Below are 23,642 nucleotides of genomic sequence, written 5' to 3'. Positions count from 1 at the left end.
ACTATTGTACACTTTCTGTAAATCCAATAAACTTAATTTCCCCTTCTCAAATATGTGTGTCTTCTATATGATATTTAACTGACCCTTTTTTATCGTAACAACCAACGATTTATACAGGAAAATCATGACGATTGACAAGGTTGCCAAAACTTCTGCATCCTACTGCATACCTGGCTACCGTTACTGGGGCACATATACTTTGCTACCTATACTGGGGGGATCTATACCTGGCTATCTATATTGGTGGCACCTATATCTCGCTAACCTGTACTGGGACACCTATAGCTGGCTAACCTATACGGATGGCACTTATACTCACCATTGGCATGCTGATCCCTCGCTGTGTACCTCCGATAATGACATGTTCCCCGGGGATCAGTGTTGATGATGCCAGGGTGATGCAGTGTCAACATCTGGCGGCAAACGAATCTATTTTTTTGTATTGATTACAATAAACTGCAGGAGAATCAGAAGACAGATGTGCACCACACAGTGGGCGACACAGGACAGGTAATGTATAAATGCACACACAGGGGTACATTTATACAATAGGGGGCAGTGGCAAGGCCGTGGCCGATTCCTGAGAGATTTCATGCTGAAATTGATCAAGAATCGGCCTGCAGTGTATGGGCATCCAACAGATCTCTCTCTAATCTGATTTGATCAGAGAGAGTAATTTAAAAAAAATCTACCTTATGAGGGTCAAATATTGGTGTTGACTTGTACACAAGGTTGATATATTTGAGTACATACAGTAGTTATTCTACCGATATTCCACTAGCGGCTATCCTGGCACCCAAATTTAGGCCGCTCTTTTTACATGTATGCACTGACAGACATTGGGTTCAGCATTTTTCAGCCTCCCATGTCAAAAAGGCCTCAAGGCTCCTGTCCAGCCTTAGTAAAAACAGAAAGGGACCAGGATAGTTAAGCTCCAGTTTATCCATGCCATATTGAAGGTACAATTAAAAAGTATAAAACTCATTTAGCAAAATGACTAAATATTTACACACATTCTGAAGGTTTTCCTTCAGACACAGATCTAGAAAAAAGAAATCCAATTCTCTGCCATTCATATGTTATAGTGGATACTGGGATAGACATTTTTAAAGCACTTCTCAAAGCTATGAAAAAGCAAGCTCTGGGGATGAGAGGACCAGGTTGGTGGGGTGTTGGCTCACACTGCAACCAGAAAAGCAGAATATTATGGTTAGTCATACAATAAATTAACTAATCCTAGCCCAGGAGTAGAAGTGGCTGCCAAAATACAAGTCAAACGGTCAATTATGGGTCATTACCGCTAATGACTTTGCAGAAATGTAAATATAGGCAGGATTCATTAGAGCAACTTTAGAAAGTCATCACTAAAGTGGTACAAAGATATTTACAGGGGAATTGCACTCCCTGGCATAACACTAAGAAAGTTGTTTCCATGGAAGTAGTACATAATTCATTAGCAACGTTTTTTGGTGAAAAAAAAAATAAGTACTGTGGTCATGCAGAATGGTCCATTGTCCTTCAGTACTTTCTGCAAGGTGAAATGAAACAATCTGCTAACCCACTTAGTAACTTTTCATTAACAAATTGTTCATCTATAAAGGTTAATAAATGCTTTGTCTATAAAAGGTCATCATAGTGTGGTTAGATCAGAGATTAAATTTTGACTATAGATCGACCTTGGTTTATAACGTACTAGCAGATTGGTGCCCGTTGGGCACAGTGAATGGCGGAAAACAATGCAATATTGCAAAATCTGCTAGCAGATTGGTGTATGTTGGGCTCAATGGAAGTCAGAGCATAGTACAGGATATAGGAAAGTGTACAGTGCAGGGATGTGCAATGTCTGTATTAGCATATAGAGGTAGTCCCCAACTTCTGAACGACTGGCGATCTGCCGCGATGACGTCACGCAGTTTGGGGACTACCTGTGCCGCCATGAAAGAGATGAGATTGTTGCGGCTTCCACTGTGCATACTCTGCTTAAGGGAACCGGGCACAAGGGGAGCAAAACAGGGAGATGGGTGGAGGCACACGGGAGATACATGGAGGCGCACGAGAGGCACAATGGACACACAAGGAGGCACAATGGACACGCAAGGAGGCACAATGGACACGCAAGGAGGCACAATGGACACGCAAGGAGGCACAATGGACACGCAAGGAGGCACAAGGGAGACCAGGATACACAGAGAGGGGGGACACTGGAGGCACAGTATTTAGACTTAAGAACAGATTCATGTTAAGAACGAACCTACGGTCCCTATCTCGTTTGTTAACCGGGGGCTACCTGTAGTACAGGGGTGAATGCAGAGGGAGCTGCAAAATCATGAACATTTGGGCAAGTGCAGCATTGGGTAAGTGTATTGATGATGTTTATAATGTATGAGTAATGGCTTATGCATATTGTTGTGTTGCAGTGCCAATTTCAACAAGGTGCAGCAGGGTGTAATATGATCATACATGTGCACTGTGTAGCAGTGTGTTGAGATAATATGTTGCCACCTGCGTTTCTGTGAGCAAGCTTGATGTCAGGCTGTTTTATTATTACCAGGAAAAAAATGAAGCAAACAATAAAAGGACAGGAAAAATGAAAGAAACACAGTCACAGTGTAATGAATGGTCAATCATTTGGAGTGCATGCATATGTGATATTGGGTACATGTTAAACAATTAATACTGTAGAATCCCTTTATAGTAAACATCAAGAGATCATAAAAAGTAGTTTACTATATCAGAATTGGTCATACACTGTATATTTATTTAAACATGTGCTGGGACCAGAAGACTGAGTTTACTATATTGACAGGTTTACTATATAAGAGTTTACTATAATGAGATTCTACTGTATTAGAAGTTGTGGGAAAATAGAAATTGTTCATCATTTGCCCGTACTGATGTATGAAAGGGTTAAGTCACTGAGTGTGTGCCCTGTGCATTTTCTTGCAACCCCTGCCATTCAGATAAGGGAAGGCCTGTGTCTAGTTTGGAAGGAGAAATATCTAGTTTTGGAGAAGCACACCTAAGGGCCGGTTCACACTTGCGGTTCTCTGCCAAACGGACCGGATGACCTGACCGGATCGGAACCGTACGGTTCTGATCCGGATCCGATCCGGATCCGGTCAGGTTGCATCAGGTGTTCATCAGGATGCGATCCGGATCCGTTTGGCAAAAGATAGTAGAAATAGAATAAAAATGTTGGGGTCTGGGAGGGTGGCAGAAGGTGGACCTGTGGAATCAGGCCCTCCGCTGTTTAGCACTCACCTCCACCTCCGACATACTGCCAACATCTCCAGCACGTTTAAAGTCACTGCTGCTCCACTCCAAAATGCTTGCCCATGTGTCCCCATCCAAAATCGCCGCTACAATACGCATAGGAAGTGGGGTAGAACATCCGGATTTTTAGCCAGTGTGTTGTGCGCTCTCCGGTTCTTATTGGTTTGTATTGGCCGGATGGTGCAGTCCGGCTCCGCTCCGGATACGGCTGCCGGAGGAGCCGGACCAAAAAATAGCGCATGTTGGGTCTTATGCCGGAGTCCGGATCCGGTCCGGACGAAACGGACGCATGTGAACGGATGCATAGGCTTTCATTGCTATGCCGTGCGTCCGTTCCGTCCGTTCTGCATGCGGTCCGGCTCCGGCACGGCGATTCCGGACGGCGACCGCTAATGTGAACCGGGCCTTACCGTGTGTAGTTGGGTGCATAGCCTGGATGCAAAAGCCACATCAGCCCAGCATGCAAAAATCAAGTTCGGCTAGCACACCAATATTAGTATTCCAGGATGTTTATTCCTTATTGTATGCACAACAGGACAATTGTTTCTGGGCCACGGAGGGTCCCCTTCATCAGATAAGTGCAGACATTTTTTTAGTTTGGAAGGAGGTGGGGGTAGGCAGCTCAGGTCAGACACACAGGTGGAGTAAATGTAAAAAGTGAATGACATGCACTATGATATTGAAGTTAGTGAAGATGAGAAGCCTGAAATTGTGTGACCTGTATAAATAGCAGGTATGCAATATGTTTTGTTACTGGCTACACGTGTTATAGTTTGTTTCATTACAGTGTATGGAGATTTGTGCCATTTATTGTGCTGCTTCAGTATTAAGGTAAAGGTGGCCATACACGATTCAACCAAAGCGATAGATTTAGCCATGTTCTATTTAAAGCATTAAGACCAGTTCTTATGTGTCGGAAACTAGCCATCAGCATGCAATAACTTTGAGAGACTGAAGCAAAGAGCCAATAGAAAAAGCCTCCCCTCCCGCTACTCTGGCTGGATGGTGTAAGTGGTGGCTGGATGGTGTAATGGTTAAGGGCTCTGCCTCTGACGCAGGAGACCAGGGTTCGAATCTCGGCTCTGCCTGTTCAGTAAGCCAGCACCTATTCAGTAGGAGACCTCAGGCAAGTCTCCCTAACACTGCTACTGCCTATAGAGCGCGTCCTAGTGGCTGCAGCTCTGGCGCTTTGAGTCCGCCAGAAGAAAAGCGCGATATAAATGTTATTTGTCTGGTCTCTACTCTCCTTATTGGTTCCATTATGTTCTCTCTCCCCATGCTAGCAGAGAAGAGAGCCAGCACGAAAGAGATTTCCCCTGCAGCCCTTTAGACAGTAACCCTTTAGATTCCTGTTTGAAGATGCCGAGGAGCAACTAGCAAAATCATTTAAGCAAGGAGTGTTTGATGTTTATGTATGAAAAGTTTGTGTATGATGGTGTATTTTCAGTGTTAGGAAAAGGTTGCTGTAACATACTGTATGTGTGATGATGGTGAGGTTTGTAAGTTTCTGTTAATTTAATGCCTTGTACACACCATGCAATTTTCCCATCAGAACAACAGGAAATTTCCCACGTTTGATAATTTCTAGCTTGTCCCAGCTCCTTCCAATCAACAAAGGGATAGATTGTGTGCAGTGGTGATCTCCAAATCAGTCTCTTTCTCGCCCGACAGCAGATGGGACATGCTAGAAGTTATCGAATAATGGGCAATTTCCACTTGATCTGATGTAAAAATGTTATGGTGTGTACCAGCCTAAGGGCCTGTATCTACTCGTCAGTTTAGCTGCCTGAGTTTTCTGACCGTTTTGTATTGCGGTTAATTATTTTTTATGCATGTGAAAAACGCATTCATGTTTGAACTAGCCCATTGATTAACATTGGTTGCAGTTTTACTGTGCAGAAAATACACAGAAAAACTGACAAGAGGAGATAGGCCCAAAGGCTTCCACAAGCCCCATGTGGTTGGTTGGCTCCCTCACCGTCCTTTCCATCCTATTCCCTCTCCCGTGATAGCTGTTGGCATTTCTGTCAGCAATAAATGTCATTTCCAGATCATCACTATCACTGGACGCAAACTATTTTTTCTGCAAGTTAAGATGGGACAAACTACACATCTGGATCTGTTGTCCAAAGTTTAATCACATTTTGTTAAAGGGAATTTGAAATGAAAACCTTATGAGATAATGATTTGTATGTTTAGTACAGCTAAGAAATAGAACATTAATAGCACAGATATGAGTCTCATATTGTTTCCAGTACAGGAAGAGTTGAGAAACGTCAGTTATTTATGCAAAAGGGCTTCTCTGACCAAGCTTGGTCAGCTACAGTGCTGTTTTCTGAAGCACTTATCTCAACCAGTCTCTCACGGTTTCTTATTAGTTTAACCCTTTGGGGACTGGCTGCCTAACCCCCCTTAAAGACCAGGCTATTTTACATGTGGGGGGGGGGAGGTGTCAGGCAGCTGGATCACCAGTATAGCATGATGGGCATGGTGTAGCCCGGTGTCCTCCGAAATGCCAGCAGCCTTCACTCACCTCCCAGGCTCCAGTGATGAGCAGCTCTAGCCCCCGCTCATACTGCCGCTAAGTTCCGGGTCACGGCTTCATGACCCGACATTTACACCAGTGCAAGCGGGGATGCCGGCCACAGCACAGGGGATCGCCGGGGGAACATCAGGAATGCGAGTAGATCCTCTTCTTTCCCTCCTACCGCCACTGTAATAGTAATCAATACCATCTGCCGGCGATTGTAGTGATCACGTGATCAGGAGCCAATCGTGATGGCTCCTGATCACTAAGGGGAGATGTCAGCTGTCATATGACAGCTTAAAGATAAACTCCAACCTAGAATTTAACTTTATCCCAATCAGTAGCTGATACCCCCTTTTACATGAGAAATATAATGCTTTTCACAAACAGACCATCAGGGGGCGCTGTATGACTGATTTTGTGCTGAAACCCCTCCCACAAGAAGCTCTGGGACCGCGGTACTCTAGGCAAACTGCCACAATGTAACAATGTTCACAGACAGGAAATGGCTGTTTACAGCTGTCTCTAACAGCCAAAACAGCTATGAGCAGCTACATAACCTGCCCACAGTAAAAATGTCACCATGTAATAAATGTCAGAATGTAAATCGGGGAGAGGAAAGATTTTACAATGAGCAAACACTGACTAAATCATTTATACACAATTATGGTAAAAAATGAAGCACTTTTTTTACTACATTATTTTCACTGGAGTTCCTCTTTAATCTCCCCTCTCGGGTGCGCACAATCGCATTGGGAGCGAAAATGGCAGGTGGCGTAAATTCTATGCTGCATCAGGCTTAGACAGCCACAAGTGTGGCGTAGGATTTACTACAGGCGGTCCTGAAAAGGTTAAGATTTTACTGCAGGAAAGTTCAAAGGGCCATTAACTCTGGTCAATTTCATAGTTTAAAATACAGAGTGTAGTTTGTAAACTGCAAATATTAGAAAATGATGCAATGTTATGAAAATAAAGCTATATATCTAAAAATAAACATATTAGACTTTTCTATGCTGCTAATGTTCTATGAATTATCCATACTACGCATACAATTCATTATATCATAAGTTTATTTTTTGCTTCAGTATCATGTTTAAAAGGAATCATCTGTTAAATAATGCTGCTCCCTTATATACTTACTCGAGGCTTCCTCCAGCCCCTTGCAACCGACAGGTCCCTTGCAACATCTCCAGGTCCCTTGCAACATCTCCACTCACAGCCGCCGGCCCGGGGTCTCCGCCGGGGCAGAGGCAGACCTCCTCTACTGCACCTGCTGTCAACCAAGTCCACTTTGTTCTGCTCCTGCGCAGTACTTTGTGGACAACATGTACTTGACTTACAGTGGCGCTCTAGCAGGTGCAGTAGAGGACGACCTCAGGGTCGGCCTCTGCATCAGTAGGGACCCCAGGCCGGCAGCTGGGAGGGGAGCTGCAGTGTGGGACATGTCGTCTGCAAGGGGCTGGAGGAAGCCCCGGGTAAGTATACAAGGTAGCATTTTTTTGGCTGATTATTCCTTTAAGTGCAAATATTTCTGAGAAATGCTTAAAATGTATCTCCCTTAGATCTGAGTGCACTAATAAAATTAACCAGGGCTGTGGAGTCCGTACAAAAAACAGCTGTGAGTGCAGAAAGATCAGTTCGAAGCCCAGACAAGCAGCCGAGGCAACAAATGGGAGAAATTTTATAGCAGTGAAGTCACGTTTGAGAGGAGCCTCTGCAAATGGGCACCTGCTCTGATGATGCATTTCCTGTTTGGCGGCCATCTTCATTGTTTACAAAAACATGAATAAAACAGTGATTTTATCACCAAGCATCAGGAGCAGCGAAACTCTAACAGAGGGGGCTAGGAAAAGACTACAAACAGGCTGGTATTTTTATTTATGTAAGATTTTCACAGTACAAATTCTCTTTAAAGATAAATAAATATGTCAGATCTCTCTCACCTCAGGTTCCATTTAAACAAAGAAATACTTCCTTACAAATCATCCCACTGTTGTTGGATGATGTAATGGATTCAGTGATTAGACTAAGCATACCTGTGCATTTTGCTTCAACGCTAACAAGACTATAGAAGGCTTTCAAGTCAATGGTCACATTCAACTTCCCTTTGAAATAAGCCAAACACATCTGCCCAAGAAAAAGATCTGGCTTGACAAATCTAGAGAAGGGTCTTTGGTTTACCCTTGGCATGTGAGAAAAGCTTTTACTGTTGTGTTGTTGGATAATACTTTTATATACAGTGGCTTGCAAAAGTATTCGGCCCCCCTTGAAGTTTTCCACATTTTGTCACATTACTGCCACAAACATAAATCAATTTTATTGGAATTCCACATGAAAGACCAATATAAAGTGGTGTACACGTGAGAAGTGGAACGAATATCATACAGGATTCCAAACATTTTTTACAAATCAATAACTGCAAAGTGGGGTGTGCGTAATTATTCAGCCCCCTTTGGTCTGAGTGCAGTCAGTTGCCCATAGACATTGCCTGATGAGTGCTAATGATTAAATACAGTACACCTGTGTGTAATCTAATGTCAGTACAAATACAGCTGCTCTGTGATGGCCTCAAAGGTTGTCTAAGAGAATCTTGGGAGCATCAACACCATGAAGTCCAAAGAACACACCAGACAGGTCAGGGATAGTTATTGAGAAATTTAAAGCAGGCTTAGGCTACAAAAAGATTTCCAAAGCCTTGAACATCCCACGGAGCACTGTTCAAGCGATCATTCAGAAATGGGAGTATGGCACAACTGTAAACCTACCAAGACAAGGCCGTCCACCTTAACTCACAGGCCGAACAAGTAGAGCTCTGCTCAGAAATGCAGTCAAGAGGCCCATGGTGACTCTGGATGAGCTGCAGAGATCTACTGCTCAGGTGGGGGAATCTGTCCATGGGAAAACTATTAGTCGTGTATTGCACAAAGTTGGCCTTTATGGAAGAGTGGCAAGAAGAAAGCAATTGTTAAAGCATAGGGAATCCTGTTTGCAGTTTGCCACAAGCCATGTGGGGGACACAGCAAACATGTGGAAGAAGGTGCTCTGGTCAGATGAGACCAAAATGGAACTTTTTGGCCAAAATGCAAAACGCTATGTGTGGTGGTAAACTAACACTGCGCATCACTCTGAACACACCATCCCCACTGTCAAATATGGTGGTGGCAGCATCATGCTCTGGGGGTGCTTCTCTTCAGCAGGGACAGGGAAGCTGGTCAGAGTTGATGGGAAGATGTATGGAGCCGAATACAGGGCAATCTTGGAAGAAAACCTCTTGGAGGCTGCAAAAGACTTGAGACTGGGGCGGAGGTTCACCTTCCAGCAGGACGACCCTAAACATAAAGCCAGGGCAACAATGGAATGGTTTAAAACAAAGCATATCCATGTGTTACAATGGCCCAATCAAAGTCCAGATCTAAATCCAATCGAGAATCTGTGGCAAGATCTGAAAACTGCTGTTCACAAACGCTGTCCATCTAATCTGACTGAGCTGGAGCTGTTTTGCAAAGAAGAATGGACAAGGATTTCAGTCTCTAGATGTGCAAAGCTGGTAGAGACATACCCAAAAAAGATTGGAAGCTGTAATTGCAGCAAAAGTTGGTTCTACAAAGTATTGACTCAGGGGGCTGAATAATTACGCACACCCCACTTTGCAGTTATTGATTTGTAAAAAATGTTTGGAATCATGTATGATTTTCGTTCCACTTCTCACGTGTACACCCCTTTGTATTGGTCTTTCACGCGGAATTCCAATAACATTGATTCATGTTTGTGGCAGTAATGTGACAAAATGTGAAAAACTTTAAGGGGGCCGAATACTTTTGCAAGCCACTGTATTTGATTTGAAGAAGATGCTGTGACTGAAGTAGCACCATCTGAATGGCTTATTTACTGGTGTTTGATGAATTAATCATTTCATCTTCAAACATTTAAATGAACACCGACGTTGTAAAAAACTGATAAAGAATTGTATCTATCCTCCTATGCCTAAAAAGGATGTTTGTAGATTTCCCACTGTTTCATGATTAAATCTACTTTACGTTTTTTAATGTTTCATGGTCTCTGCTAAATGACACAGCCTGATATATGCCAGAGCTAAATTCTATGAACCACTGACCTTTTCATTGTTTAGTAATTTTTATGGAGCCAACATCCCATAGCAGATGGCGGTAACCCCGCAGGAGGTTTTCTTCGGCCCTGCTCGGCCGATTTGCTTACTTTTTTTTTTCGCTGGACGCAGCTAGCACTTTGCCGAGGGGTGGATCGGGACTCCCAATGACGTCGCTGACGTCATCCCGCCGTGTCGCCATGGCGACGGGGGAAGCCCTCCAGGAAATCCCGTTCTTTGAACGGGATTTCCTGATCGGAGATCGCCGAAGGCGATCGAAGCGGGCGGGGGGATGCCGCTGAGCAGCGGCTATCATGTAGCGAGCCCTGGGCTCGCTACATGATTTAAAAAAAAAACTGCTGCGCTGCCTCCTGGCGGAATTTTTCATACCGCCAGGAGGGTTAAAGAGCTGTCCATGCTCAGAAGCCATCAAACCTAAATGAACTAGAGATGTTTTGTAAAGAGGAATGGTCCAAAATACCTTCAACCAGACTCTCATTGGAACCTACAGGAAGCGTTTAGAGGCTGTAATTTCTCCAAAAGAAGGATCTACTAAATATTGATTTCATTTATTTTTTGTGGGTTCCCAAATTTATACACCTGCCTAATTTTGTTTAAACAATTATTGCACACTTTCTGTAAATCCAATGAACTTAATTTCACTTCTCAAATATCCCTGTGTGTGTGTCTCCTATATGATATATTTAACTGACATTTTTTATCGTAACAACCAACGATTTATACAGGAAAGTCATGACGAGTAACAACGTTGCCCAAACTTTCGCATCCCACTGTATATGAAACTCACCAAGAAAGCAGAATACAAAACATCTTTTTTTAATACACACAATAAGAGAAATTCGATCTTGGAAAGAACAGCTGGCTGTAGCATGAAACTGAAAGCATAATTTTAGTAACCTTGCACACAACTGAATTAAGCCATCTAGCCAGCATCATTGAAAAGGCATAGAGGTCTTTAGATGAGCAGGAGTTGGGTATGACAAGTTACAAAGCCACCAGTTAACAGGCAGCATGCTGTTTTTAGTGAAAAGGGACACAAAACAAAAGAGAATCAAAAACACCACCAGAACACTGCAACATGCAAGGGAGCCTCTTTATAAAATCAAAAAGGGATTCAAATCTAACTTTCACAAAAATTCAAGGACACCTTTTATACTGGTAAGCATTGATCATGTAAACACACATGGATATGTTTATCACATCAGCTTCAATTATGTGTTCCACAGCTTTGCAAAACACTGATTCTAAAACCATTACCTTACCTGCATATTAACTAGTGTTTCAAATCTGTAGTAAAAGATACCCCTCTCTCTCTCTTCTACAGGCATGGCAATTTATCCATTGAAATACTTCATGTCTACGCTCAGAAACAAGCTGTGTCCACGCACTTGTAGGTGGTAGCGGACAGGCAGCATCTTGTGCCCTGAAGAGAGTAGGGAGACAATTCTCTGAGCACAAAGCTTTGCTTGAGGTGACCCTCCCAACTCGCTACCAGCTATTACAAAGGATAACACAGCCTTACAAGAAAAATCTGTGGGATGAGCTGTACTACAGCAGGTCATCCATAAAAAATGAAAGTGGTGACGTCAACTAGCGGGCAGGACGCTGCAAAAGAGAAAGCAATGAGAAAAGCACAAAGCTGCTTTGAGTGCTGAATGTAAATGATGGCTGTCCAAAACAAATGGGCACCCTGTTATCTGCAGTATAATGAGATGCAAGTGCACACTGCTGCCAATTCAAAGCCCACTATGTGTGTGATCTAAGATGATTAATGAAAAAGAAAAGCAACTCCTAAATACAGAAGTTATACACATTTGCAAGAGTGCAAAAACGTCACTTGTCTGACAGACATTACGATGGTATTGTTTAGAGACAACTTTACAAAAAACATTTGTGGACTTGCTGAACAGTTAGTACAATTTTCACAAGTTATCCCCTTGAGCACATATCCAAAGGAATTATTCTCATATTTAAAGCCCCAACTTCAGATACTGTACTTTAAAGTTCTATACAGACACCCCGAAGCAGAACTTTAAAAAACAGATCTATAACAATGAACTTCTAGGTTTATGGACATCTGACACCCTTGGTTAGCAAGGTCCTCCGTGAGGACTACTTGATTTTGATGTTTTCCCATGATCCCTTTCTTTACTACCTTGTACTGAGCGTTTCGGCTTATGATGTAAGCTTTGACAGTTCTGTTCATAAATGTTAAAGGACAACTGAAGTGAGAAGAGTATGGACCTCAGGTCAAACAACAGATACTTACCTAGCAGAGGGAAACTTCTGGCCCCGGCAGAGGCTTCTCATGCATCCTCCTGACCACTACGGCTCTTCTGGATCCTCCTGAAAAGTGGTGTAATCTGTAAACCACCTAATGCCACATTTGTTTATTGTACTACAGAGCCAAGGGTCAATTAAAGGTCAGAACAATGGCTGTCTTGCATCCTGAGATACTTTTTCACATAAACCCTGTATCACATTGAGTCTCAGGACATGGACTGGCCATTGTATTGACCTGGTTTGATCCCTGCACCCACCTCCTGGTGTCTCTACCCAGACATAAATTAGCATTGTGTTTGGATTCTTGCTGATGCAATAAACAAGCATGGCTTTAGATGGTGTCTGGATAACATCCCCATTTAAAACCTACTATTGTAAAAGGTGCCCATACATCAGTTGACTTGACTGACTTGTATAATTGTCGAATCGGATGCAAATCAGTGCTGCCGCAAACATGCCTGATCGACAATTTGATCAATTTCGGCACAAAATTGGTTGAAGGTATAGATCAGACATGCTCCAAGATGTTGGGCTGACTATATAGGGTGCACGGCAGTAACGGCATGAGATATCGAGATGAGCAACGAACAAGACAGAACCCCTGGCACTGTTTCCCCAAATGTGAGTGTGCACCCCACTTGTGCATTTAATACTTTACCTGCATCATCCGCATTGCCGCTGGGCTTCCGTAAAGCACGCAGCGCGAGTGTGATATGCCATGTGCTTAACGGTGGAAGCCCGTCCACAATGGTGAAGATGCATGGGGACCACTGTGGGCAAAAGTGTACGGGTAAAGTATTAAATGCACAGACGGGGCACGTTTACATTAGGGGAGCAGTCATGGAGGCGGCACAACAAGGCTGATTCCCAAGAGATTTCATGCTGAAATATTTCAGGAATCGGTCTGCTGGTGTATGGGCAGCCAACAGATCTCTCCCCGATTAGACTAGATATTAGATTAGAGAGAGATCTCTTGGTTGAGTTACCCATACATCATCTGATATATGGGCACCTTATGCTGGGAATACACTGTGTGTTTTTGCGGCTCGATTCTGCCGCCCGATCGATTCCCCGCCCGATTCTCTTCTCTTCCATTCGTTTTTCTTATCTTTTCCTATTGTTCCCTATGCGGAATCGGGCGGGAGATCGGACATGTCGGAAACGATCAATCAAGCAATCTAAATGGCTCAAAAACGCACCGTGTATTCCCAGCATTAAAGCTTGTTTTGATATGAAAACTGCAGATTATGGCAACTTACACACGCTAGACCGATGTTCACAAACAAACAATCCGACTATAATGCATTGAATGAATGACATCTGACAACAAAATGGCAAATTTAAATTCAATGATCCCACAACTAACGATTGTCTACCAATGGGATCATTAGTGGAAGCTCAAAACTGATCATCCAGAAGTATGTAACTAGCCACACACAAAGGTTTTGAATGGAGCAATAATTTATCATTGTCTGATACCATTGCTTATACCGACTAAAACCAATTATCATCCCAATGGATCCGCCAAGATGGATTGATCCACATGGATGATAATCATGGTCTATTAGAGCCTTTTGAGATTGTGCAATGCACATTTTGCAGCAATATTTGAACAATTCATTGTTAGTTTCAACCATTTAGGGCCTGTTCAGACTATGCGCGTTCCTAGACGTTTTCAGGGACCGCGTACAGGTACCAAAAACGCATAGAAACGGCTCCTAATGCTTTTGAATGGGCTAGTTCACATGTATGCGTATGAGACGCATACGTTTCTTATCAGCATTGCTGCATGCAGTTCTGTGCGTCACGCATAGAAACTGACGCAATGAAAGTCTATGGACGCGTATCAAAAACGCGTACTATTGCGTTTTTAGCGTACGTTTCCCTCTGCGGTTCCCATAATTCTTTTTTCCCCCTGGGTCACATGTGTGTGCAAAGCGCAATAGAAAACGCATTAGAACGCAAGAAAAACGCATGCGTTTTTCAACGTGCGTTTCTTTGATTTTATACACGTTCTTCATACGCTGACAGGCCCTTACTATCTAAACTTGTGTATGTATCTTTAAAAACCTCTATACCAAAGAGTGCCTTTAAAGGACAACTGAGGCAAAAATAAACTGACGAAATAAACAATTGTATCCATCTTCCTTCTCCTAAAAATGACTTAAGATATTCCAGTTTTATTTTATGTTTAAATCTACTTTTTAAGTATTTACTGTTTTAGGGCTTCATTCACAAAGCGGTGCTAACTGTTAGCACGCCTGTGAAAACCCCCTTAGCACGTCTAAACGAGCTTTCAGCACGCAAAACTTTGCGCGCGCATTGCACGGAGCGCGAAGTGCCCATTGAAGCCTATGGGACTTAGCGCACATAGGACTATGCGCGCGCAAAACTTTGCGCGCGATCTAAATGAGAAAACCAGTGCTTACCTACTTAGCACCCTGGTTAGCGCGCCTAAAGACTTTAGACGTTCTAAGTAGGTTAGCACCACATAGTGAATCAAGCCCTTATTGTTTTTGCTCAATGACACATTCATTGAAGTATGCCAGAGCTAAACTCTATGAACTATTGAACTTTTTATCTCTTTCCTGCTCTCAGAAGCTATTTTCTGCTAAGAACGAGTTTTATAGTTGGAATTTCTTATCAGTGAGTGTCACACTGTAGTCACTTCCTGTCTGAGTTAGGACTAGGTCAGCCACTTACATACCTGATATCCAACTCCTTCAGGCAGAGAGAAAAAAAAAAAAAAAAAAGGCACAGCATAGTTATTTGTGAGCTAGGCACTATATATACACATGTCTATCTCATCATGTCACATGTCACCTTGGGTATCCTTTAAAGAGCTGGTTTCTACTTGTGTGCTTTTTGCCATCAATCAGCAAAGCTATGTATACCTAATTCTTACTGCAGCATTTGCAATTTGTAGAAATTGCAAACATGCTGCATGCAGCATTTCGGGAGAGAATACAATTCTCATTCCCCCCAAGCAAAAAGCAATTGCAGAACAATTGAAGAGGGAAGGATTAACTGGGGGTCTGAGATTGCATGACATGTTTTATTGTCTTTTTGTCTAATTCGGTCTGCCTATTTACTGGCTGATCTTAATGGCGTTTTTAACCCCACTGAATGTGCAACAAATACAGCTACATTCCTTCTCTATAACTGCAGTTTCCCATGCTCTTTAACTAGAGGCATATTTTTAGCCCCAAAGCGAGTATCGTAATTTTACAATTACCCACATTGAACTGCATTTGGCAAGAAGTCATTACTGTCTAGGTCACCTTGTAATCTGAAAGTATTTTTTATAAACAGTACTGTGAAATCTACAAACAGACTGTACTGTTGAATCTTGAGATGAATATCAGACGATATTCAAATATCTTATAATGTGTCAATTTATTAAGCAGCATTGTCCAGTACATTACTAGCAGGTGAGTATTATCCATGCAAATTTATTAGTAAAATGTCTCCCGACCAAACCTTTTACTATTCTTATTTCGACAATGGACCAGTTTAAAGTTTGAACATTTTTTATAACTCACTGAAATGGTCTTTAAGCCAGTTTTCTGACCATCTTCAAACCGTATTTTCCAAAATCAGATTTTATATTATTCTGTAGAGTTGTGCCATAAACCTATTAGAAATCCCAAAACTACTACATCGAATGCCAAACCATCTAAATACCCATTTTCAGTACATCTTCATACAAGGAAAGTGAGTTTTCTTGACAACACCTGAATTTCATAAATCCAAACATGTAATCCATGCAAACAAAATATTTTCAAAAACACACTACTCTATGTGGTCAATTAACCTCTCAAATGTCCTTTCTACCATACAAGTCGAACTTACAGGTCTAAAATTAAACATCATGGATCAAAAATGACTGAGCTCTCTTCTAGGGGCTGTGGGTTCACGCTATGTGGTTCTTGTTATTTATTTTGAAAGAAGACATACAGTATAATGCCGTTAAAGTAAACTCCAAAGGAACAGGAAAAGTGGTTTACTATATAAGAAATTGCCCTACAAATAGCACAGCATGCCCTGGCACATTCTCTGCTGCAAAGGAAGAACTCTTGTCTGTCCTCCCATTGGAGATACAGCACAAGCACTTGCACATTTGGTGGACTACAAGGTTAAGTATACCTTAGGGCTGCATAGTCAGGCTGGACATATTGCTGGTACAGTATCCAGAGCTCCATCAAATTTGCAGCCATCACTTAATAGAGGGAGCCACTCGCTTCCTGCATGTGGCTTCGATACCTCCGCGGGCAGGACTTGCAGCACCAGCCTGAAGAGAGCAGCTGACCATGGAACAGAAGTTTTTTTTGTTTTATATCTGGGTTTACTATAATAGGCATTGCTCCCACAGACTTATAATGGAGATTGACCGGGACCTGGAACCAGGTAGTTCACTAAGCCTAAATGTTTACTATACCAGAGTTAATAAAAACGACGTACTGTACATCCAAATTCAACCTTTGGTGCCTCAGTACATGTTAATCCAGAGGAAAGCTAAGCCACAAGAGCAGAAACTATCCCCCCCGACTTTGATTAATGTATGATCTTCCCACAACTACCAGTCATAGCAGTGGATGTCCATCAAAATAATGCATAGAAGCATGATACTGTATTCCACATCTTTATCACCGTGAAGAATACTTTTCTAAACAAGTGGTCACATCTGCTTTCCTCCATAAAGCCCTAGGGATAAAAAGCTCATTTGTCAAGTTTTCAATTCAGTCACCTCTAAAGGTAGCCATACACTGGTCGATTTGCCATCAGATTCGACCAACAGATAGATCCCTCTCTGATCGAATCTGATCAGCGAGGGATCATATGGCTGCCTTTACTGCAAACAGATTGTGAATCGATCTCAGCCTGAAACAGATTCACCATCTGCTGAGCTGCTGCTGTCGCCTGTCCCCCCCCCCCCCCCCCCCCCCCCGCATACATTACCTGAAGCCTGGTCCCGGGCATCTTCTCCGCATCACGGCATCTGCATATAACTTTCTGTCACTCTAGTGACAGCGGAAGTTCAAATAGAGCGCCCTCTATTTGTACTTCCGCTGTCACTGCAGTGACACAGGAAGTTATACACTGATGCCGTGATGCGGAAGGTAATGCGGAGAAGATGCCAGCCGGGAGGTGATGCGGAGAAGATGCCGGGAGCCAGCTTCAGGTAATGTTTACCTGCGATGCGCTCCCTACCCGCGGCCGATCGACGGGACCGATCTATTTCGGGACGAAATAGATCGAAATTTAGCGTTTAGCGTGAACAATGTGACAGCAGATTCGATCCCAGTGATCGAATCTGTCGATCGGCGGGTAATCGGCCTAGTGTATGGCCAGCTTAAGTCACCATCTCTTGTCCAAGCTAAATGAGTCCAGTGTGTCTGACCTTTCCTGATAAGCAAGACCTTTCCATCCCTTTGATTATTTTAGTTGCTAGTTTTTTGTACCTCTTCTAAAACTGTTCTTCCTTTAGTGTGATGCACAAAACGCTATCCAATACTCCAGATGTGTCCTCACTAGGGATGGTAAATTTTTCTGGGCTCGTAAGGGATTATGCAGATTCTGTATGCAAGTTTATGCAGCTTGAAAATGAACCAATGGAATCCTGGCCAAGGTGGAATTAGATTGGTCAATTTTCAAGCGGCATAAAGTTGCATGCAAAATGTGCCTAATCTTGTATGAACGTGGAACAATTTGCATCTCACTGACCATCCCTAGACCTCATGAGCGATTTAGACAGAGAAAGTCGTATACTACATTTTATGCTTTTCTATACACTATTTTAAGAATCCTGGAATTGTATCTCCCTCAGCTGATTTGGTCACACAGTAGAATCTCATCATAGTAAACTCAGTCCCCAGGTCCCCCAGCAAATGCGTCTGTATCAAATATATATGTACGACTGATTCTGGTATAGTAAATTATCATACTTTTCCTTGTCCTTTGGAGTTTACCATGAAGAGATATGGGAAAATATATATATATATATATATATATATATATATATATATATATATATATATATATATATATATATATATATATATATATATATATATATATATATCTTCATGGTAAACTCCAAAGGACAAGGAAAAGTATGATAATTTACTATACCAGAATCGGTCGTGCATTATATATTTTATACAGACGCATTTACCCACCCCCCATTTACTGCATATGGTGTTATGGTCACTGGCCCATCCAAGGTGTGTGACCATACATTTGACAACATTAAATTCAATCTGCCATGTGCCTATCCATATATCTTGAGTTTTGATAATTCTACAGAATGTTGTATATCCTGCAATGGAGAAAGCATTACTTTGCATTTCATCCACTCAAATAAGCTGAAAAGAGCTGCACCCAGTACCGACCCTCGCAAAAACCACTATTTCCCATTTTGAGTAGCTGCTGTATGGAGTTTACTTGCAAGCAATTCATCAGCATTGATAAAACTCTAATGTACATAGGGTAGCCACCCTTATACACTGAGGTATAATATGAATTCCCAAGAATATGTACCACCCTCTGCTTGCACTGGTTTTCAGGCCTGGTGCACACCAAAACCCGCTAGCAGATCCGCAAAATGCTAGCAGATTTTGAAACGCTTTTTCTTATTTTTCTGTAGCGTTTCAGCTAGCGTTTTGCGGTTTTGTGTAGCGGTTTGGTGTAGTAGATTTCATATATTGTTACAGTAAAGCTGTTACTGAACAGCTTCTGTAACAAAAACGCCAGGAAAACCGCTCTGAACAGGCATTTTTCAGAGCGGTTTGCATTTTTCCTATACTTAACATTGAGGCAGAAACGCATCCGCAACCCAAAAAATGCCTCACCCCGGGAGTATGCGTTTCTGCAAAACGCCTCCCGCTCTGGTGTGAACCACCCCATTGAGATACATTGACCAAGCGTATCCGCAGCCGCAAGTGGCTGCAGAAACGCTGAAAAAGCCGCTCGGTGTGCACCAGTCCTCACTTGGCTATGAGACAGTTTAACCATGAATCTCTGCACCCAGGAAAACTTTGTGATCCCCAATTGGGCATTTTAACCAGTTCAACCCCAAGGGTTTTTACTCTAACGGACCAGAGCAATTTTAACTTGTCAGTGCTCCTCGCTTTTATTCCCTAATAACTTTATTACTACTTATCACAAGAAAATGATGTATACCTCGTTTTTTTCACCACCAATTAGGCTTTCTGTGGGTAATACATTTTGCTAAGAATTTTTTTTTATTATAAATGCGTTTTAACCACTTGCCGACCGCGCACTCATACCGCGCGTCGGCAAAGTGGCAGCTGCAGGACCAGCCTGCAGGCTGATTAATCAGGAAGCAGCCGCTCGCGCGAGCGGCTGCCTCCTGTCAATTCACGGCGGGGGGCTCCGTGAATAGCCTGCGGGCCGCCGATGGCGGCTCGCAGGCTAAATGTAAACACAAGCGGAAATAATCCGCTTTGTTTACATTGTACGGCGCTGCTGCACAGCAGCGCCGTAAGGCAGATCGGCGATCCCCGGCCAATCAGCGGCCGGGGATCGCCGCCATGTGACAGGGGACGTCCTGTCGCTGGCTGCACAGGACAGATAGCGTCCTGTGCAGCCCTGATCTCCGGGGGGGGGAGCAGGTAGGAGAGGGAGGGGGAATTTCGCCACGGAGGGGGGCTTTGAGGTGCCCCCCCCCCCTCCCCGCCAGCAACATGCAGGCAGGAGAGATCGGACCCCCCCAGCACATCATCCCCCTAGTGGGGAAAAAAGGGGGGTGATCTGATCTCTCTGCCTGCTACATGATCTGTGCTGGGGGCTGCAGAGCCCACCCAGCACAGATCACTCAACACAGCGCTGGTCCTTAAGGGGGGGTAAAGGGTGGGTCCTCAAGTGGTTAATGGGGAAAAAAAATATTTCTCAGTTTTCAGCCATTATACTTTTAAAATTAAACATTCTCCTGTGGATAAAACAAACATTTTATTTCCCCAGTTGTCCTGATTATTAAACCGTTTAAATTATGCCCCTATCACAATGTGTGGCGACAATATATTATTTTGAAATATAGGTGTTATTTTCTGTTCTGTTTTTTTTTTTTCTTCTGACCATAATTACAAGCCCCTATATAATAAATTAAAATAAATTTTCCCCCATAAAATATAGATTAAAAAAAGCCGAGTTCCGAAGGCAACTATTTATTTATTTGAAGCTGATTGTTTTTTTACAAGTGTTTTTTGGGGCGGGGGTTGGAAGTGTAATGTCATCAATTTTATTAATAGTGTGTATGTACTTGTATATGTATGTACTTTGTATCTGTAATATACTTTTTGGCCACAAGATGGCGCTAGTGAACACTCTCCCGTATAGGAAGTGATCACTTCTGACGTTTTAATACGTTAGTTTGCCGTTAAATGGTTAAAATTGTTTAAAATTAAAAATTGCTGTCTCAGGTTCACAGTGGGACGTTGCAGAGCTGTGTTATAAAATTTTATAACGCAGTTTCCCGCACTGCAATAAAATGCATTCCATAATTCCACTACACGCAGATTGGATGCAGAATGGACTGACTCCAATGAATGCCTATGGGCCCGTTTCCACTAAATGCGATTTTTCTGACGCAGATTTCCCATAGGCATTCATTGGAGTCAGTTTTCTGCATCCAGAATCCGCGTGTAGTGGCCCTTAGCAATGCTCACAGTGCGACGTTAGCATTGCATGGTAAAGTGTTGCGTTATGGTAACGCACTGATGCAGTGCATTACCTCTGAACGCACATGTTATCAAGTACAGGAAAGCATACATTTCATTGACTGTATTGCTTTACTGTACCTACGTTTATGTGATGGTAATGCAGCGTTAATCTGCGTTTCCACTTTTTTGTTGTGTTGTAATGTTGCTTTGCAACTTTATAACACAAAGTCCCACTGTCAACCTAGCCTAAAACGACTTTATTTTCTGGTACTAAAGCTGCTTTTTGCTATTTATTAATAAATGTGCAAGTACCACCTGCTGCTGGCTTGTTGTGGTAGTTGTGAGATCTATGAGGTATAGACAAAGCATATGCAATGAGTATTATAGTTTCTATGCTCTCTGTGTGGATGGGGAGTACAGATAGTTTTTCAGGTGCAATTCCAGCTTTCATGAAAATGTCATGCAGGTTGAAACTGGGCACATTAAAATTGACAGGACATTCGGCTGGTCTAAAATCCAAGCTGCACGCAGTGTGAATGAAATTTGCATGCCAGATGGAGTAATTTGCTTCTCATTAAGAGAGCTTACCTACATAATCTGTTATGTATTCAAAATCTGTCCCACATGGTAATAGTAAAAATTGCCCAATCAAGATCGGATGTGTGTGCACACCTTATGCTACATACACACCATACAGTTTTGTGTTAGATACATGGTTCGATTGAAAATAAGATCGGACATGTTGGAAATTATCGTTTTTCAGATCGATTTCTAATAGAAGTGAATGGAAATAGATAAGAAAAGATAAGAGAATTTAATCGGAAATCAATAAGAAAATAGAATCGGAAATTGATCGGACAGAAAAAACGCATAGTGTGTACCCAGCATTAAAGGGATACTGTAGGGGGGGGGGGGTCGGGGGAAAATGAGCTGAACTTACCCGGGGCTTCTAATGGTCCCCCGCAGACATCCTGTGCCCGCGCAGCCACTCACCGATGCTCCGGCCCCGCCTCCTGTTCACTTCTGGAATTTCTGACTTTAAAGTCAGAAAACCACTGCGCCTGCACGCCCCTGTCCTCGCTCCCGCTGATGTCACCAGGAGTGTACTGCGCAGACACAGACCATACTGGGCCTGCGCTGTGCGCTCTTGATGACATCAGCGGGATCGAGGACACGGCAACGCAGGCGCAGTGGTTTTCAGGCTTTAAAGTCTGAAATTCCAGAAGTGAACCGGAGGCGGGACCGGAGCATCGGTGAGTGGCTGCGCCAACACAGGATGTCTGCGGGGGATCGTTAGAAGCCCCAGGTAAGTTCAACTCCTTTTCCCCTGACCCCCCTACAGTATCCCTTTAAGGAGCAGATCTGTAGTGTGCATGGTCCAAATCAGCACCTTAACACTCAATAAGGGAGCAACAGTTGTGCATGTGTATGTACTGTAAGACTAAGTAGAGAAGTGTGAATGTATGATGTGTACTGTACTAAAAAATGCTTCTGTCCTGCCCATAAGCTTACACCTCTCCCCAGACAGCTTTGTCACACTGCATCATATGAGAGCTGACCATCCACACAGAGCCAGCTTACTTCGTTACAGAGAAAGCGGTGGAAAGGAAGAGAAGGAGGCACCAATTCAGCATACTATTATATACTGTAGACAGAATTGATACATTTACAAAAACCATTCTAAATACCCTTACATGTTTTCATGAGCACCAACACATTAAGCCAACTTTAGACAAATGTAGGGACATTGCAGCCATGAACTCAGCTTTAGTAAGCTCACTTGGCCAAGCACACTTTTTCAGGACAATAGGAGGAGAAAATAAACTGTTAAAAGATTTACAAGCATGAAGCAAGGCTTAGCACTGCTCTGGCAGTCCTAAAAATAGCCATAGGCCAAGAATATTCAATTTGCCCAATCACTCCTTCTCAAAGCAAAGCAAGACATCAGTGGACCACATAATCCAAATTGAAACTTTTTTCTTGATTATAGGACTATGTGTAGGGTGAAATGACCAAAATGAGGATAGAGAAAAAGACAAACTTACAACTGTCCTTACCTAATACTTTTACAGCACGACTGGGACTTTCCAGAACAAGTCCTTCATCGGTATCAAAAATTGGGTTGTCAATTCCAATTTTAGGGAAAGTTTGAGCAAGCTTCTTCAGTCTCATGGAGGAATTAACATCCAGGTCCTGCTTCTTTCCCTCCTCTTCCCGCCTGCGGCGCATGTCTTCCTGCTGCTGCCGAATTCTTTCCAGCTGTGCGCTCCTTCGCACCGGCATCGCCCGTGTGCCCAACTCCCCAGGACAATCTACTGCCATCTCTCTGTGCTTCTGTGGCTCTTCTGGAGAAAGATCAGCACTTTGCTTCTCACTGTCAGAATCCTCTGCTACATGACCGTTCACATGGGACGTGGTCATGGCTGCCATACAAGCACCCCACGTGGCTTTACATATGGTTCCCTGTCCAGTAATCCAAGCAAAGATATGACATTGTAATGCCGAAGAGTCTCCAAGATCTCAAAAACACTTCGTAAAAAAAAATCTGAAAGCAACCTGTGAACAAAAAAGAAGACATACTTTAGAGGTTGAAGGCAATTTATATTTCTATGATAAAATGTATAAACAGAATTCAGTGCACTGAAGCCACTTTAGTACAAAAAGCTATATAAAATATCACTACACAAGACATTTTGTAATGCAATGCCCAAAAATGATCTTTCCACTTAAAGGGAACCAAAAGTGAGAGGTA

At 42.9% G+C, this 23,642-nt stretch overlaps 1 protein-coding gene and 1 long non-coding RNA gene across 2 annotated transcripts in view; one reads left to right on the top strand and one right to left on the bottom strand.

Moving 5' to 3' along the window:
• Nucleotides 1-11,620, top strand: part of LOC137532608 (uncharacterized) — a 36,773-nt gene extending 25,153 nt beyond the window's left edge. The window contains exon 3 of the long non-coding RNA XR_011023960.1: nucleotides 11,251-11,620. This is a non-coding gene — a long non-coding RNA (uncharacterized lncRNA). The remainder of the gene's footprint in view (nucleotides 1-11,250) is intronic.
• Nucleotides 1-23,642, bottom strand: part of PALS1 (protein associated with LIN7 1, MAGUK p55 family member) — a 119,871-nt gene that overhangs the window by 74,225 nt on the left and 22,004 nt on the right. Inside the window, exon 2 of the mRNA XM_068253321.1 lies at nucleotides 22,948-23,446. Coding sequence (XP_068109422.1) covers nucleotides 22,948-23,320 — 373 coding nt within the window. The 5' untranslated portion in view covers nucleotides 23,321-23,446. The remainder of the gene's footprint in view (nucleotides 1-22,947; nucleotides 23,447-23,642) is intronic.

Source organism: Hyperolius riggenbachi, chromosome 9 (genome assembly GCF_040937935.1).
Source record: "Hyperolius riggenbachi isolate aHypRig1 chromosome 9, aHypRig1.pri, whole genome shotgun sequence".
Classification (NCBI taxonomy): Eukaryota; Metazoa; Chordata; class Amphibia; order Anura; family Hyperoliidae; genus Hyperolius; species Hyperolius riggenbachi.
This window is presented reverse-complemented; position numbering and strand designations above follow the sequence as displayed.